The 14,513-nt window shown below is 37.4% G+C and overlaps 1 protein-coding gene across 1 annotated transcript in view; it reads left to right on the top strand.

The window, feature by feature from the left end:
• POLN (DNA polymerase nu) overlaps window positions 1-9,204 on the top strand; it is an 88,323-nt gene extending 79,119 nt beyond the window's left edge. Inside the window, exons 24-25 of the mRNA XM_059470180.1 lie at window positions 6,217-6,278; window positions 9,136-9,204. Coding sequence (XP_059326163.1) covers window positions 6,217-6,278; window positions 9,136-9,204 — 131 coding nt within the window. The remainder of the gene's footprint in view (window positions 1-6,216; window positions 6,279-9,135) is intronic.
• The last annotated feature ends 5,309 nt before the right edge of the window (window positions 9,205-14,513 follow it).

The following is a 14,513-nucleotide window of genomic DNA, read 5'->3' as shown; positions in this document are numbered from 1 at the left end:
GCATCTCACTTGCAGCCAGCAGCAGTGCTGAAGCACATCTCCCTATTGTCCCAGTCCTTGGTGGGAATGGTTTGAGTTCACATCACAGAGCAGCCTGAGAACAGTTGACCTAGATTCCTTTCAGATGAAACTAAATAGGAACACGCTTTTTCTCCTCATATTTTCCAATTATTTCCGGAGCTGCTAAGTAAGGTAACAGATTAGATATCTGAGAGTTAAACCAAAGAGGAGTCAGTAGGATATGTGCTCTTAATTCACTTAAGTGCTTTGAAAGTCCAAATAGAGTTTTCATCTCTTTACCTAAAGTTCTCTCACCCTTTTTTAAAAATCCTTACTCTTTTTGTTTTTATTTGCCAATATTCTTTAGCTGTCAGCTTTGTCTTTACATATCTAATGAGCTTTTGTCCATTCAGAAACTTTAAATTACAGAATCTGCTGACTTGCAGTTTCCAGCCTGCAGTTTAATGATCCAGAGAGAAATCTCAGTTGTACAGTCACAAAGCTCTGTAAAGCGAAGGACGTGGACTTGAAGCTAAAGAACAGTGCTGGAGGGTTTAAATGGATTACACTTCAGTGCTGTGTTATTCTTCTGCATTTAATGTGATCCAAGAAGTACTGGCCTACTATTCAGCATGTTTGCATTCTGATTCCAGTCATGCTTCTGATCTACTTTTTCAGGAAAGCATCAACAAATATATGTCTCCTTTTTCTTGCTTGTAGAATGAACATGAAACTTAAAATATTTTTAAGATTTATAAATTAAGAACATAAAGGTAAATAGTATTATTTCATAAGATCACAATGCAGGAGATAAGCCTTCTCAGCAGCATTTCCCTGATGGAAGAGTCTCTTTTGAATTGCTTCACAACATTAAAATGTTCTTTTGCTTCTTAGACTCTCTTGAATGGCAGCTGAAAATTGCCCCAAGGAATTGTAGTATTGGCACCTTCTTTAGTCTTGCATAGGACTTCATATGTTCCCATAAGAATTTCCAGGACTTTACAATATACAGAAATCCCATTTATAGTGCATCTAATAATGCACAAATTATTTGGAATATTTTGAATCTAATAAACAAGAGGACAAGCAAACAAGCAAAGAAATGTTCTTTTTTTTCTGATCTACTTCTGCACAAAGTACTGCATGAGGTGGGTCATCTCAAGGTCTCATCTGTACTTTGGAAGAATACCTTCTTCAAAAAGAATCCATTGCCCACAGTTTTATAGTGCACATATGGCTCACTCTGAATGGACAAGACAGAACATCATTTATTTATAATAAGGTTTTGACTGCCCAAGCTTTGACATACTTTGAAATACAATGAAGCACATACTACTCTGAATGTTGCAATTTTCATCAATGATATGGAATATTGTTTCCTTCAATTCTCTGTTTAGGGCAAGAACATGACAGCAAAAGAGCTTTTTAAAATACTAATTTCCTATTAGAGGGTGCTTGGGAAGTTCAAATCAAAACATTTGGCAGAAATTCGTTTTGCTTGGGCAGAAGACTCTCAGCTTTACCATCAATAATCTGCCTGGTTTCTGGCCAGCTTGCCTGTCTGGCTTCCTCACATCTTGAGCTCTCCAGCAGCCCAGGAAGCAGAAAGGCAGATGATACTATGGGAATGCCAAAAAACTGGATTCTTGGATCTGAGAAGGCTCAGTGCCTCTGAGTCCTGAAGTCTGTGTAATCGGGTAGTCAGTCTTTCCCCAAGTCAGACTCTGGAAGAGTATTTAGGAATGGCAGAACTCAATTTTTCATTTTGTGAGACTGTTTCTGACACTGGTGCTCCATGCTGTGTTTGAACTGCCTCTTTGGCTTTGGATTATGCTGAATGCATTACAGCTAAAAGGGGAAACATGCTTTGTGGGGAAGAAAAGTAAATTTTTAAATTTTTTTTTTACGGTCAAGGGATACCTGTAGTTACAACTGTAGAATCTGGCTTCTAATGTGTGTTCCATAAATAGCTGATGAGTTTGAAAGGTGAACTTTGCCAGCGGCAATTACTGTGGACTCTTCTATGCCTTTCTCTCTGCTTGATTGCATCCATTAGTGATAATTAAATGAAAGACACTTGGTACTTGAAATAACATCTTTTTGTGGAAATTCATGTATTCCAGTGCTTTGTGTTCAATATCACAGTGCATTAGAGTAATTTTAAAGGGGTTTTTTTTAGAATTCATTTATAATTATACAGTATTGATAGAAATAAAAAATTTCTGCATCTGTTTGTATTTTTGATACATGCACAATGTAGAGCTTGAAACAATTTTTCTAATACTTTACTAGGTATAAAATATTTCAGCTGAAGTCCTTACCTTAAATTTAAGAACATAGAAATGACCAGTCAAAAACAAACAAACAAACAAAAAAACCCCAAATAACAAAACACAACCAAAAAGAAAAACCAAACCAACAATCAATATAAATTAAACCTATTTATGTTAGTATTAAGATCACTTGCTACCCAAAGAATAGTATCTTAGACATTTTTTTAACATCTGCCAGTGCACATTTTTGGCTCACATACAGATTACATGAAATTTCACTTTATTCTGCTGCAATTTTATGCTTACTTGATACTGAGACAACTGCATTAAAATGTGCACATGTTCAAAAGGGAACTGCAGGAACAGAAGAACAAAAGAATGAACTGGTCATCACAAGTTAGTGACATTTTCTTTCCTCTGAGGTGCCGTTTTCTAGCTTGGAAAACACTGGTGCGTAAACTAAAGATGCCTCTAGATAGCTTTCAATTTGCAAAAATTCCTGTTCCATAGATCATATGTCTGGCCAGCTTTGACATGTTTCTAGAGTCATAATTTCATAGGTGAGTGCACTTGAAAAATGTCTTCAGTTTGATAGGGACAAATAAGCTTTTGTTCCACAGCAAGCATGCGTGTCTTATCTTTGTTCCTATTCACAGCACTTTCAATAAGCATATTTATTCTGGTCAGTATCAAGAAAATCTAATGTATGGTAAAACATGTGTTAAAATTTCAGTTCCTCTAAAATCTTTTAACTTTGCTGTCACCAATTTTTTATGCACAATATTTTAACATGTATACGTAGCTTACAAAGCATTTTAAGATGAGTATAATCAACAGCTTTCCTAATTGCTGACTATGGGTTTTGAGAGATAACTTGCAAAGATTGGGAGAACAGCATTTTACAGATGCCTTTGCAGTACATGGCTGGCTGTAAAGGAACACTTTAAAATTAATAATTTATGTGCCCTAGATATACTAGATTCTTGACTGAACAGAAATAATCATTATCCCCAAAGTCTCCAGTCTAAATCTTAGACAAGAAACAAAAAATCAAGAGTGATAGAGACAGATTTATTTAGACACTGTGGTTCTGTTTTTTAGTGACTACACTCTAAAATGTATACAAGATAAAGAAGATATAGTTGTACATGTTTGATTATTTATTGTGAGCCTTGAGAAAGAGGGAAGTTTTCAAGGAGATTTGCAAAAGCAGTGGAAGAATCAGATATTATGTACATAGGACTAAAGGGAACCTTTCCTGTGATTACATACCCCCATGCCATATGGTCTCTTTTATAAATTATCATCTTCGTATGAAAAATTACTCCCACTAAGGACTGTTCCAGAATTTTGTCTCTCCAAAACCTAGAACTTTAAATTTCCAGCCTAAATGTATTCAGCCACTATACCTATTTATTTTTGTGCAAAGACTGTAATGTATTTAAATTCTTCCTTCTTCACTGTTTACAGTCTTAGCAGACCACTGAACAGGAATGGCAATCCAGCTGCTTTTTCTTGATATTTGCAAGGGAGTGATTTCAAAAGGCTGAAATGCAGACACAACAACTTCAGATTGCTTGAAATGAATGGCTTTACTAAACTCTGGATAGAGAAAAGTCAGTGTGACATGAGAAAGAGAACAGGGACCTGAACTGACAGAAAAAAAGGAAAGAAGAAAATGAAGCAAACCATGGAGAGGTTTTTAATGGTTGTCAAAGTGAATGAAGAACCGTTGGGTTTGTTCACTGATGTGGCCACTTTAATCTGTGCATTTTAAAATTAAGAGTATTTAAGAATGCAGCAGAACTCTGGTTGTGCCAGATGCCTTAGAGCAATAGATGTGTGAACCAACAGAGAAAGCTGTTGCAGTTATTGCTGCCATCATGCATCCCCTTTTGGGGATAACAGCTAAATGGGACATAACTAGTCTAGTTCAGAGGTCTAGAGAACCTGGGGGGAGCAGATCTAACTCAGTGCACAGGAGGCAGCAGCCTTTGTCATATCCCTCACTTATTTCAGCCCAGGAAGAGATGCTGCTGACTCATGCTCCATCTTTTACTGTCTGTTGGAACTCGTTTTGTCAAGAAGACCTATTCCTCTCCTTGCCCAAAGGCTCTGCTGCTGTTTATTTATCTAAAAACACAAGAAATTATAAGCTGCTCAGAGTTGAGTGTGCTCTTCCTAAGTGTCTGGTGAAACACACAGAGCTGAGTGATTCTGTGTGAGAAGTGCAGAATTCAGGTGTTATCCTCTCAAAAGTTTTGTGTAGTCATAGCTTGGAAAAAATGTTTATCCAGGACTGACTGGCAACACACTGAGCCTTCTGAAGGCATCCCACCTGGCTGGGGTGCCCCAGCATCTGCTGCATTGCTGACCTCCTGGAGCTGACAGCTTGTTGAAATTCAGAGTGGGCTTCTCAAGACAGAGGCAGTCCAACACTCCTCTATTAATAGCCATGTTGACTTGGACTGGATTACAAATGAGTAATTATTTAGGCCAGCACTTCTCCTTTCACAATCTGTGGATTGCAGTCTTTGTTTCTGCTTTTGAAAAAATGTTGTTCTGCCCCACAGTGGACCACGACGTACCCCAAATCTGACATGAAGCAAGCGTACAGGTGTAGCTGTACATAGATGTGTCAACAAATGTCTTGGCTTCCTCAGCTCTGGCACTTGATCTGCTGATACTTTGAGTTACTGCATAGTTTGGACTTCATGAAAAGCTTATGACAGCTCGTTAGCATAGAAATCTGAGTGAGCCAGCACGGTCTGATCACTGTTCAAGCAGAAGCTGGTTATCCTCATCATTATTATCAGGCCAGCCTCAGTGTCAGTGACACGACATGAAACATTACAGACTGCTCTTCATTGCTGGCATCATTAGAAAGGTTTTGGCAGCAGCCAGAGCAACAACATCCACAGCTTCTTAGAGTTCTTGTCACTCCTTTGCCTCTAACCTCAGCTGCCAAAGAGCTGTGATGTGCAGTGAGGGATAACTTCAAAGGAAGCTGCTCAGTAGTCATGTGGGTTTGCCCTGGCAGCTCAAATCACAGCCTCTGCTTCTTCTCAGGCCTCTGAGACACAAGACCACATCCATTATTTATTCCCCCATCCTGTCAGAGCAAGGCAGGTTCTGGGGCTACCTGGTATTCCTGCTTCACTTTCACTAGCCAAAAATACCTTCCATTTTAGAAGCTGTTGATCCTCTCCTTGATTTTTATTAGAAGAGCCTGTGTTGAAGCAGCAATCTTTGTCAAGCAAAACACTAATTAGCAGGACCAGTGATGGTAAATCTGATCCCAGATGATTGTTTTGGAATAATTATAGATGCATTTGCACAGTAATACTGAGCATAGTGTTATGGCATGATGAGTTGTTAAGTTACATGAATTATACTGAAGTTAATTGTTTAGAGTCCTGATAGCTCCACTACCCCACAGAGATGATTTTTTAAAAAATTTGGCTCTGATCTTTTTACTTTGAAGATTAAAATATTTTTTAAAGTTCAGATTCTTGTGGGCTTTTTTCCTAGCTTCTTTTTTAAAGTGAGTTTTATGGTTGCACAAGAAAGTTAGAGAATTAAAATATATAAAATGTCATCACACAGATAGTTATGAGAAGTGAAGTTGAACACTGAGCATTCACACATGCTCTACATACCTTTATATGAAATGTAGTAGTGCTATACTTCTTTACATATGGGCTAGATAAATTAAATAATTCTGCAAATTTTACCCAAAAATTCAATTTAAAAAAGGAAATTAAACTGTTCTCAAGAGATAAAATATCACTTTAAAATAATCTGAAAAAGTTGTAAATTATAATTTTTAATGTAGAAATGCAGGTATTATGTAACAGAATATAAAAAACTATTTTTAATATACATATATATAACAATTCTAACATGGAAAATAAAGCTGTAGGTTTTCAAATTTACCTTACAGCACTGGTAAAAAGAATAATGGAGTCCCTACAGCAAACCAAAGCCTTGGAAGTGCCACTGAAGGTAGGGACAGTTTTGAATTTCCATTTCTTTCTCAGGCATGCTTAGCTTTGTACATCATCATCATCATCATCATATTAGGAATCTAGAAACAACTATTTTGCTTTTTACTTCAATTGTTTCATTTTCATATTTGCAGTAATTGCTTTTTCAAATTACTATAAAAGTTCCAAAGGAAAATAACTGAAAGAAAAGATACTCCCTTTTGGGAAGTGAGATTGTTGTAGCAATGCACATGGTAATTTAAAAATCTATTTCATTCATTGCCGTGGAACTTCTGTTGGGTGTGGTAGAGTGAGAAATATGTCCCTTTAATATGTGCCTGCCTTTCTAGATGTGCCAGGCATTCATTACTGCTGAAAAAATATTGCAAAGGATCTTTCTCCAGTAATTTTCAGTTAGAAAATGTGTCTATTTAACATTTCTGTGTGGATGCCTAGCACACAAAGCAAACAAAATCACTGGTCATTGCTAAAGGTAGAGAACATAATCTGCCAGACCAGCATCTCTAGAAAGTGAGTAGGTAACTACACAGCTTTCTATGTATTGGACCAAATGGTAATTACATGATAAAATAATTATGTTTTTCTATCTACAAAACTGGTACCTGTCACTGTAGCCTACTGCTCAGCTTTTGTTGCTTGGTAAAAGGCTAAAGCTCCTGGGAATCCCTAAACTTCAGTGAGCCAAAGCCCAAGGGTTTCCAGTGTGCTGACAAATGGAGTACTTGGTGTTGCCAGGTCACTCACTCAGCAGTAATACCCAACAAGATTCAGGGACAGAAACAGCTTTATTCTAATTAGTTCAGAGATGGTTGCAACATACAGATTTGCACTCATGGAAACAGCTGAAAAAGAAAACTACTTGATAATTTTTCTTGTATTTCCTCCTGCAGATCTTCTGTATCTATTGCAGAATTCCAGCCACTCTTTGAGGCTTGCAGTTACAAGACCCTTTATGGGTCCTTAGGGAGCCCATCCTTCCCACAAAAATTGAGAAAGGATAATGAAGGGTATCCAAGATCTAAATTACTCTTTCTGGTTCCCATACTTATTTCCCCCCTCACTGTTCACTTAACCTTTGTAAGATCTTACATTCCTGTTAAATAAATGTTAAAAGTCCAATGAGACTTTTTGGCTACACTGGGATTATAAATGTCTCACACTGATACTCCCAAGCTTTGCAAAATGCATTTCTGTAGGTTGCTTACATTGTACACCTGTGTTTGCCTTTCTTCTTTTGTTACAAATTCCTTGGGAAAAAAAGAAGCTAGAGTGTTTTTCAAGATACATTACATTGAAATATTTTTAATTACTGGATTAGATACCTGGCATTTATGCTTCTATAAGGTTCTTAAAAATGATCAAGTATGGTATTACTGGTGACATATAAAGTGAATAGCAATCATAGTCTCCTTTCCGGATAGGAAAAGTTTAAGGAGACTTTTTGGTGCCTTTTTCAGAGGTAAAATTTTCATACTTTCTCTGAGGAAGTCATGGCCATGAAATAAATATAAGCACTGTAATAGGTTTCTAGGAAAGACAAATGTTTACATGGTTACTGAGAGTGTTCCTGGTTGCAGGGGTAGAATATCATTTTAGTGTTACATTTTTCAGACTAACCATTAACTGGCAGAAGGTTTCAATGTCCTATGGACAAATGGGACATACCTTGTTATTCACCTCTGTCTAAGGTGTTTTACTGTCACACACTGGCAAATCCTTCTCAATGCATTAAACAGATGGGTTCAAGATGTCATTCCCATGAGAACTGTAATTCTCCTTTAAACACCAACTATGCTTTAATAGGTGAAAAGAAACACATTCTTAGACAATAAATAGTTATCTGGGGCTTTCAAAGATTAGGACTTTTGGAGATACACATTTCATAACCCTTGTTTGGTCTCCTTTTCCTAAGCAAATTACTGTGGCAGTCCTGACATTCTTCTGCTTGTGCATGTTAGACTACATCCATCATGGAGATACTTCAGCTTCCTCTGAAGCTTCAAAGAGAGATCAATGACAGAGGCCAGATAGAAAACATAAAGTTTGATCTCAGAGAAAAAATTGAGAGTGATCTTTAAAAAAAAGTCTGGTTTTTTGTTCATGTTGTTTACCCTTCTATACAGTACGAAAATGTCTTTCAGGATTAGAGATGTTGAAGATGAAAAGATTTTTGTGAAATGCTCCTGCTCCCCTTCAGCAGACTTCCTTCAACTAAATATGTATTATGTGCACCCTTATGTATGAATATTATTTCTTAATACAGAGACAAAATGTCACTAAAGTAGAGCACACATATAGTCTTAATGGGGAGAGATCTCTTTTTCTTCTTTGAGGTAAAGGATGTTTTATCTTTGAAGTAGCTTTTTTTCCCCAAAATATAGTCCATGCTAATGAGGCAGCTTTCATGTCAACAAATCTACTGTGTACAACAGCACTAGGCACTGCAAAACAAACTGAAATTAAGCCAAAGCAACAATAAAAATACCCCAGAACTTGAAAAGTGGGGGGTAAAAAACCCTAGTATCTTTATGCATTGCTGACAAAGTTGCTGATGAAAACATCAAAATCATCATTTGTAGCTCTTTTAAAAGCATGAGATGAATTTTGCTTTAGTGTATTCATTGCAATTCAGTAACATGTATTTGCAATTTGAAAACTAAAGGTTAGTTTAAATTGTTAAGGTATTTTTATCAGAATTGTAGCAATAATTGAGTATTAATACAAATGAAGAGCATTTCACACTGGATAGACATGGAATCTGGAGCAGTATTACATCCAAAGGGAAAAGCAAAAAGAGTAATTGTGCTATATGTGATGTGTTTATTTGTTTAAATTTTTTTTTTTTTCCCTGACAGGTTCCCTTGAAAGTGATTCTCACCACTGGGAAATCATGGGGGTGTATGACAGAATTGGAGGAGATGTAAAGCAGTCATTGGGGATGTTATTCAGTACCCAAACACCTCATTGGCCTGTGCTGATTCCTGGCTGAATCACTAGGCAACAGCGCTGCTGGATCTTTCATAAGCACCTAATACTCTGCATGTGAATTTTTTTACTTCATTTTGTCTGTAGCCCTAGGCAACAGCAGTGAGATAAAACTGGTTTTTACCAGTTCATTGTGTTTCCTTTAGCCAAGGTATCCAGCAGGGAGCTGCTTTTGTTCACAGCTAAATTACTACATGTAAGAAATGAAACAAGACAGTATTAACCCTTTGGGAGCATCACAAATATATTTGAGTTACACAGATGTTTAGACTTTAATGTTAAATATTTTGTGAAGTGCTTGTGTAGAAATACTTATAAACTGGCAGTATTTGGACTGTGTCAGATGCTTGACTGTTGCGTTCAGCTTATTTTGTATTTTGTGAGTAGAATGTACTGCTTGGTGTTCGTCACATATTAACTGTCCCATTCCTCAGACTTAGAAAAAGAGTTAATGAACTTAATTTTGTCTAGAATTTTGGAGCAAAACAGATAAACAAAATAGAAGCTTAAAGGTATTAAAAATAAGGAGATTGTTGTCCATTCAATTAATTTCAAACTGAGTTTTCACTATAGCCTTAGCATACTTTAGACAAAGTATGACAGTTTTGCTAATTAATTATTTTTATTACTGATATAATGACAAATATTGTTTAGATAAATTTTAGGATTCAGCCTTATTCCTTTTTAGGATTCAGGCTTTTACTTCAATGTTTGAATTTTTTATTAATAATTTGTTTTTCTGTAGATTTTGTTCTTCAAGTGAGATTTGTTTCATAACATTACTGTTTTACAAATTCTGTCTCTGTGCTTGTGGTATATAAAATTGTCCTTGAAGTCTACTAATTATTCAGAAATTAAAGTCAAGCAGAAAACTTTTAAGAGTTGTTCAGTATGTTTCAGCATTAGACTTCAAATTATCACAGTAATACGATTTAAATTCTAGAACTGTATGATTGTAAAGACTTTGTAGCATTTTTAATTTGTATAATTAATTAATTTTACTTTGCACTTAGAGCCATTAAACTATTAAACATTGTTTTCTTATGTTGCTTATTAATCATACATAACCTGTCAGCTGATGTGAGTCAGTAGTTTCTAAAAATTGATTCTTATAAAACTGGCATTGATCATGTAAGCAAAGTCAGAACCTGCTGCACATTAATTGGGGCCAGATTTTGGCAGGGGGATCCAGCCTGCATGGCTGTGACTCCGTGCCAGGTGCTGGGAGCAGGGGCCCTGATCCCACCTCTCCAGCAGAGAGGAGGTTGCACAAGTTTCCTTCTGTTTTTTGCTATTTTCGAGCCCTCTGTGTTTGCAGTGGCATTGAATAAGTGTGAAATGTTCTGTCTCATCTCTTTCACTCCTCTTGAAGATCTGCTGGTTTTGGGAAGCCTCTACTAATTAAGCCCTGTTTCTGTAACACTATATTGCTAACCTTCCTACCATATGGAGCAAATAATAATTTTTGGTAAATTTCCCAGCTGATTTTCACCTTGTGCATTTTTCTTAGGATGCATACTTTACAATTAGATGAATGATGCATTTTTTTCAAACCCCTTCAACCTAACAAAACCCAAAAACACACTTAAGAACAAAAAGAACCTCAATCCACTTGTGCGAATTGACATCTGTTCAAATCTGCAGCTACAGAACTGCAGAGGTCACCGCACAAATTTTCAAACACAGCCCTTCACAAATGACTGTCAGTCACACTTCCCCAGACGTGCACTTTGTGTAGGTTGTCATACAAGAGGCAAAGTTAATATTTTATTCTCCTTGTATCACAGTTTCTTCAGGGTTTTAAATTCCCAAAGAATCAGCTAATAGAAGATTGAAGACCAAGCAGTAAAGCACCAATTTATCACAAGTGTCCAAGGGCTCATTCTGTGTGCACTGCTGTGAGGCCAAAAGGCAAACTGGCATAATTTTGGAGGATTGTTGCTTACCAAGTCTTGGGACTTGGTGAAGTTTGTGTCCCCCCAGCTTGCAGAATACATACCATGAACTTGGGATATCAGTGCTCCAAATTCTCTAGTAAAGAAACTGAGAAGCTTTCTCCATTTGAGAAAGAGTAGTGTTTGCAGTTCATTTCCCAATGAGATCCTCTGGACAAGGCATCAGTTTTAGCTCACTTGTGTGCTGATCTATGTACAATCATAATAATCTGTGCAGTACAGTTTATCCAAACCTTAGTTGAGGCCTGAATCTAAAGAGCCATTATAGGAAGCAAGGCCAGTCCTGACCACAGATTTCCTCCCAAATAAATATAGGTGAAAATATTCAGTATTTGATGACTGCCTTGAATTCCTTTGGGTGGCACAATAATTTTACACCACAAGACTCAAGACCCTTATTATAATAAATAACCACCTTGTCAGGTTATTTTGGTTCTGCATGAAAGGGACTTTAAAACATGGTTAGGCTTGAGCAGAACAATCATAAGAGCACTTTTACATCCTTAAAGCTCTCAATTTGGTCTCTAAAATGATTCTGTTTTCCTCACAACCTACAAAGAGGCACTGGGAGAGCAAAAAACAAAACCTTCTGTTAGAATGGCAGAACCCTGCAAAAGTACTGATCAATGAGCATGGGAAATCACAAAATAAATGGGCAGGGGGAAATAGCTGGTTGTACTTAGTTCCAGTTATTCTTTGTGAGCAGGAATTTCATTAATTGATTCTCTGAACACAGTAATAACACCCTTTTAAACTGATTTGTGTCTGGGTTTTATTTCAGGTCTGTCTTTGACGGCCTGAATCTTCCTTCTGTTCATCTGTAAATCTCTTTGTTTGCCATGTGAAGTAGTGGGGAACGAGCACTATTTGAAAATACTTCAGCTCAGTGTCTGTGGGAAATGAAACAGCTTAGCTGTTTGCTGGTGTTTGCATGGGATGCCATGACCAACACTTCCCTGCTTGCAAATCTTGTCATGTCCACATACAACTGTGGGACAGCAGGACTGATCTTCAGTGCTGGTCCAGCTTGATAAAAACCATAGCTCAAACACTGACCTCAGATGTTATGTGAGCAAGACATCTTAAACATGAGGAGGGGAAAAAAGTGTGAGTTTTTGCAAAGTAAGAGTAGATTAAGAGATTGAGTCTGCTAGATCACTCAGGACATAGTTTTATTAATCTTAATGATTAAGAAAAAGCCCTTAAAAAGAAAATAATTTCATTTTTTGGGAGTCAGCAAAACCTATTCCTCTCATTTCATGTTTAATCTGATTTTAAAAGGAGGACAAATAAGGTTGGTTCAAGGTTGTTGAACAAGGTTCAAGGTTGTTGAACAAGGTTCAAGGTTGAAACTTCTTTTCTTGCTTCACCACTAGAAGACCAGACTGGACAAATCCCTGAGTAGCCTCTTTTTGGCCTCATAGCTCACCCTACTTTGAGCAAGGGGTTGGACTGGAGACCTCCTGAGATCCCATCCCTACTGAGTTTTGGTCCTGTGTCATTCCTCAGTTAGACAACAGCAATCACCTGGGTGGAAGACAAACCAGAAATTCCCTTTAAACATTCTGCTCACCACATTAAGGATATAGTGCCATTCCAGCAGAAGCCCCAGAAGTGTTTTGGAATTTGCCTTCCCACCTGTGTTGCCTCATTCTGTGCCAGCATTTACTATATTCCCTGGCTCACAGGCTCACTTTTGGCTGGTATACTTCCTTTTGGTAGTAGCACATTGTCAGAAACATTCAGGGAGTGGAAAGGAATAGATTTTTCTGCCATTCTGCAATGGTTGTAATAGAGTTCTCTGTGTTTAAAATAAGTTTCAATCGTGCCTTGTCTTTGCCTTGCTGGGAAACATCCCCAGCCTAATAATCAACTCATCCCTTCTGGAGACAGCAGCCAGGCTGTTCTTACTGGTCAGCCGGTTCTCTTGAGACCTATTTGAAGGGCACTTCTACCACCTGTTCCTGCAAGTCCCTTTTTGTTATCAAGCAAGTTGTTATTATCTGCTCTAAGTCGAGGCAATTTTTTATGCTGTCTATTTATGTTTTGAATTGTGGAGGTCCAACTTCCAGTCAATGTTTGTACATTTTCTGTCCACTTTTCCATGTCACCTTCTTCATTCAAGGTTAATTAGTTGGACAATTTTTAGCTCCTTTCTTCCTCAGCTTTTGCTTCTTACACTGACAATTTTCCACTGCTAACCTTTCCTCCCTGCTAACCACTCCTCATCGATGCTGTTGTTATTTCTAGTACAAATCTCACTACTAGTTGTCCACAAGTTAAAAAATTGCTTATATTTTTATCTCTAATCATTGTGCCCTCAGTTGATTCCTCTGCCATTTGGTATGACATTTATGCATTTATAGCATTTTAGAGACTGTTCTCTGGCTAATTATATTTTTACTGTTATTCATTTCATGATCAATTTTTCCAGGCTATCAGAAATCGACTGTAGAAATCCTCTCTGGTTTCCCCTCCCCCTACATTTTTGGCAGCTTGATCTGCTGTGCACGCTGAATTTCTCACATCTAATTATTCAAAAGTGCCATGCATCAGATTACAATCCCATTTTCCAATTTGTGTGTTAAGCAGAGTACTGTAGTTACAGGCTCCTGAGAATCAACCTCCATCCTCCCCACAAGTGGCTCCTGCCTTTCTCTACAGAATTGGCTGAGACAAAATTAAATATCTCCTTGGGTTACTTGGCCTGTCTGCACTGATCCATTAGTCCACATCCAGCTGAGTCCAGAAATTCGTTAATTGCTGATTTATCCTAAATGTTTTATTGGTATCTGGTTAGGTGAAGAAGACAAGTGTCCTCAGGACTTCTGCCAGATATTTTTTTCCCTCTCTTTTTAACTCTAAGCTATGCCCCAGAGCCTGTTCAGGCTGATGATTGACTCCAAACTGCATGTGAAAGACACCTATAAGAACTTCATTTCTTCACAATGAATAAATTCTGCAGCAGTTTGAAAGCTGAGCCACCCTACTCTCCTGCCAGCAATCCCCATCTCTGTTTATCTTCCCATCCATTCACTTGAACTGTGATGGTAAATTAAATAAGCTACCCAGGGAGGCTTTCCTTTAAATATAATGAGCTTTTGTAACATATGAGCTGGGAGAAGTCAACATCTTCCCTTGAGGCCTCTGTGGGTCTCAGATGAGGTTAAAAAAGTGTTGCAAATGTTGGGCTGTAGTCAAAATCTCTGGCTGCTTCTGATACTGTGGCTTGTGATACATTTGATTTTTTCTTCTGGAGATTATTTGTTTTTAGTCCTTTCACTTCTCATACC

This window comes from Ammospiza nelsoni, chromosome 4 (genome assembly GCF_027579445.1).
Source record: "Ammospiza nelsoni isolate bAmmNel1 chromosome 4, bAmmNel1.pri, whole genome shotgun sequence".
Taxonomy (NCBI): domain Eukaryota; kingdom Metazoa; phylum Chordata; class Aves; order Passeriformes; family Passerellidae; genus Ammospiza; species Ammospiza nelsoni.
This window is presented reverse-complemented; position numbering and strand designations above follow the sequence as displayed.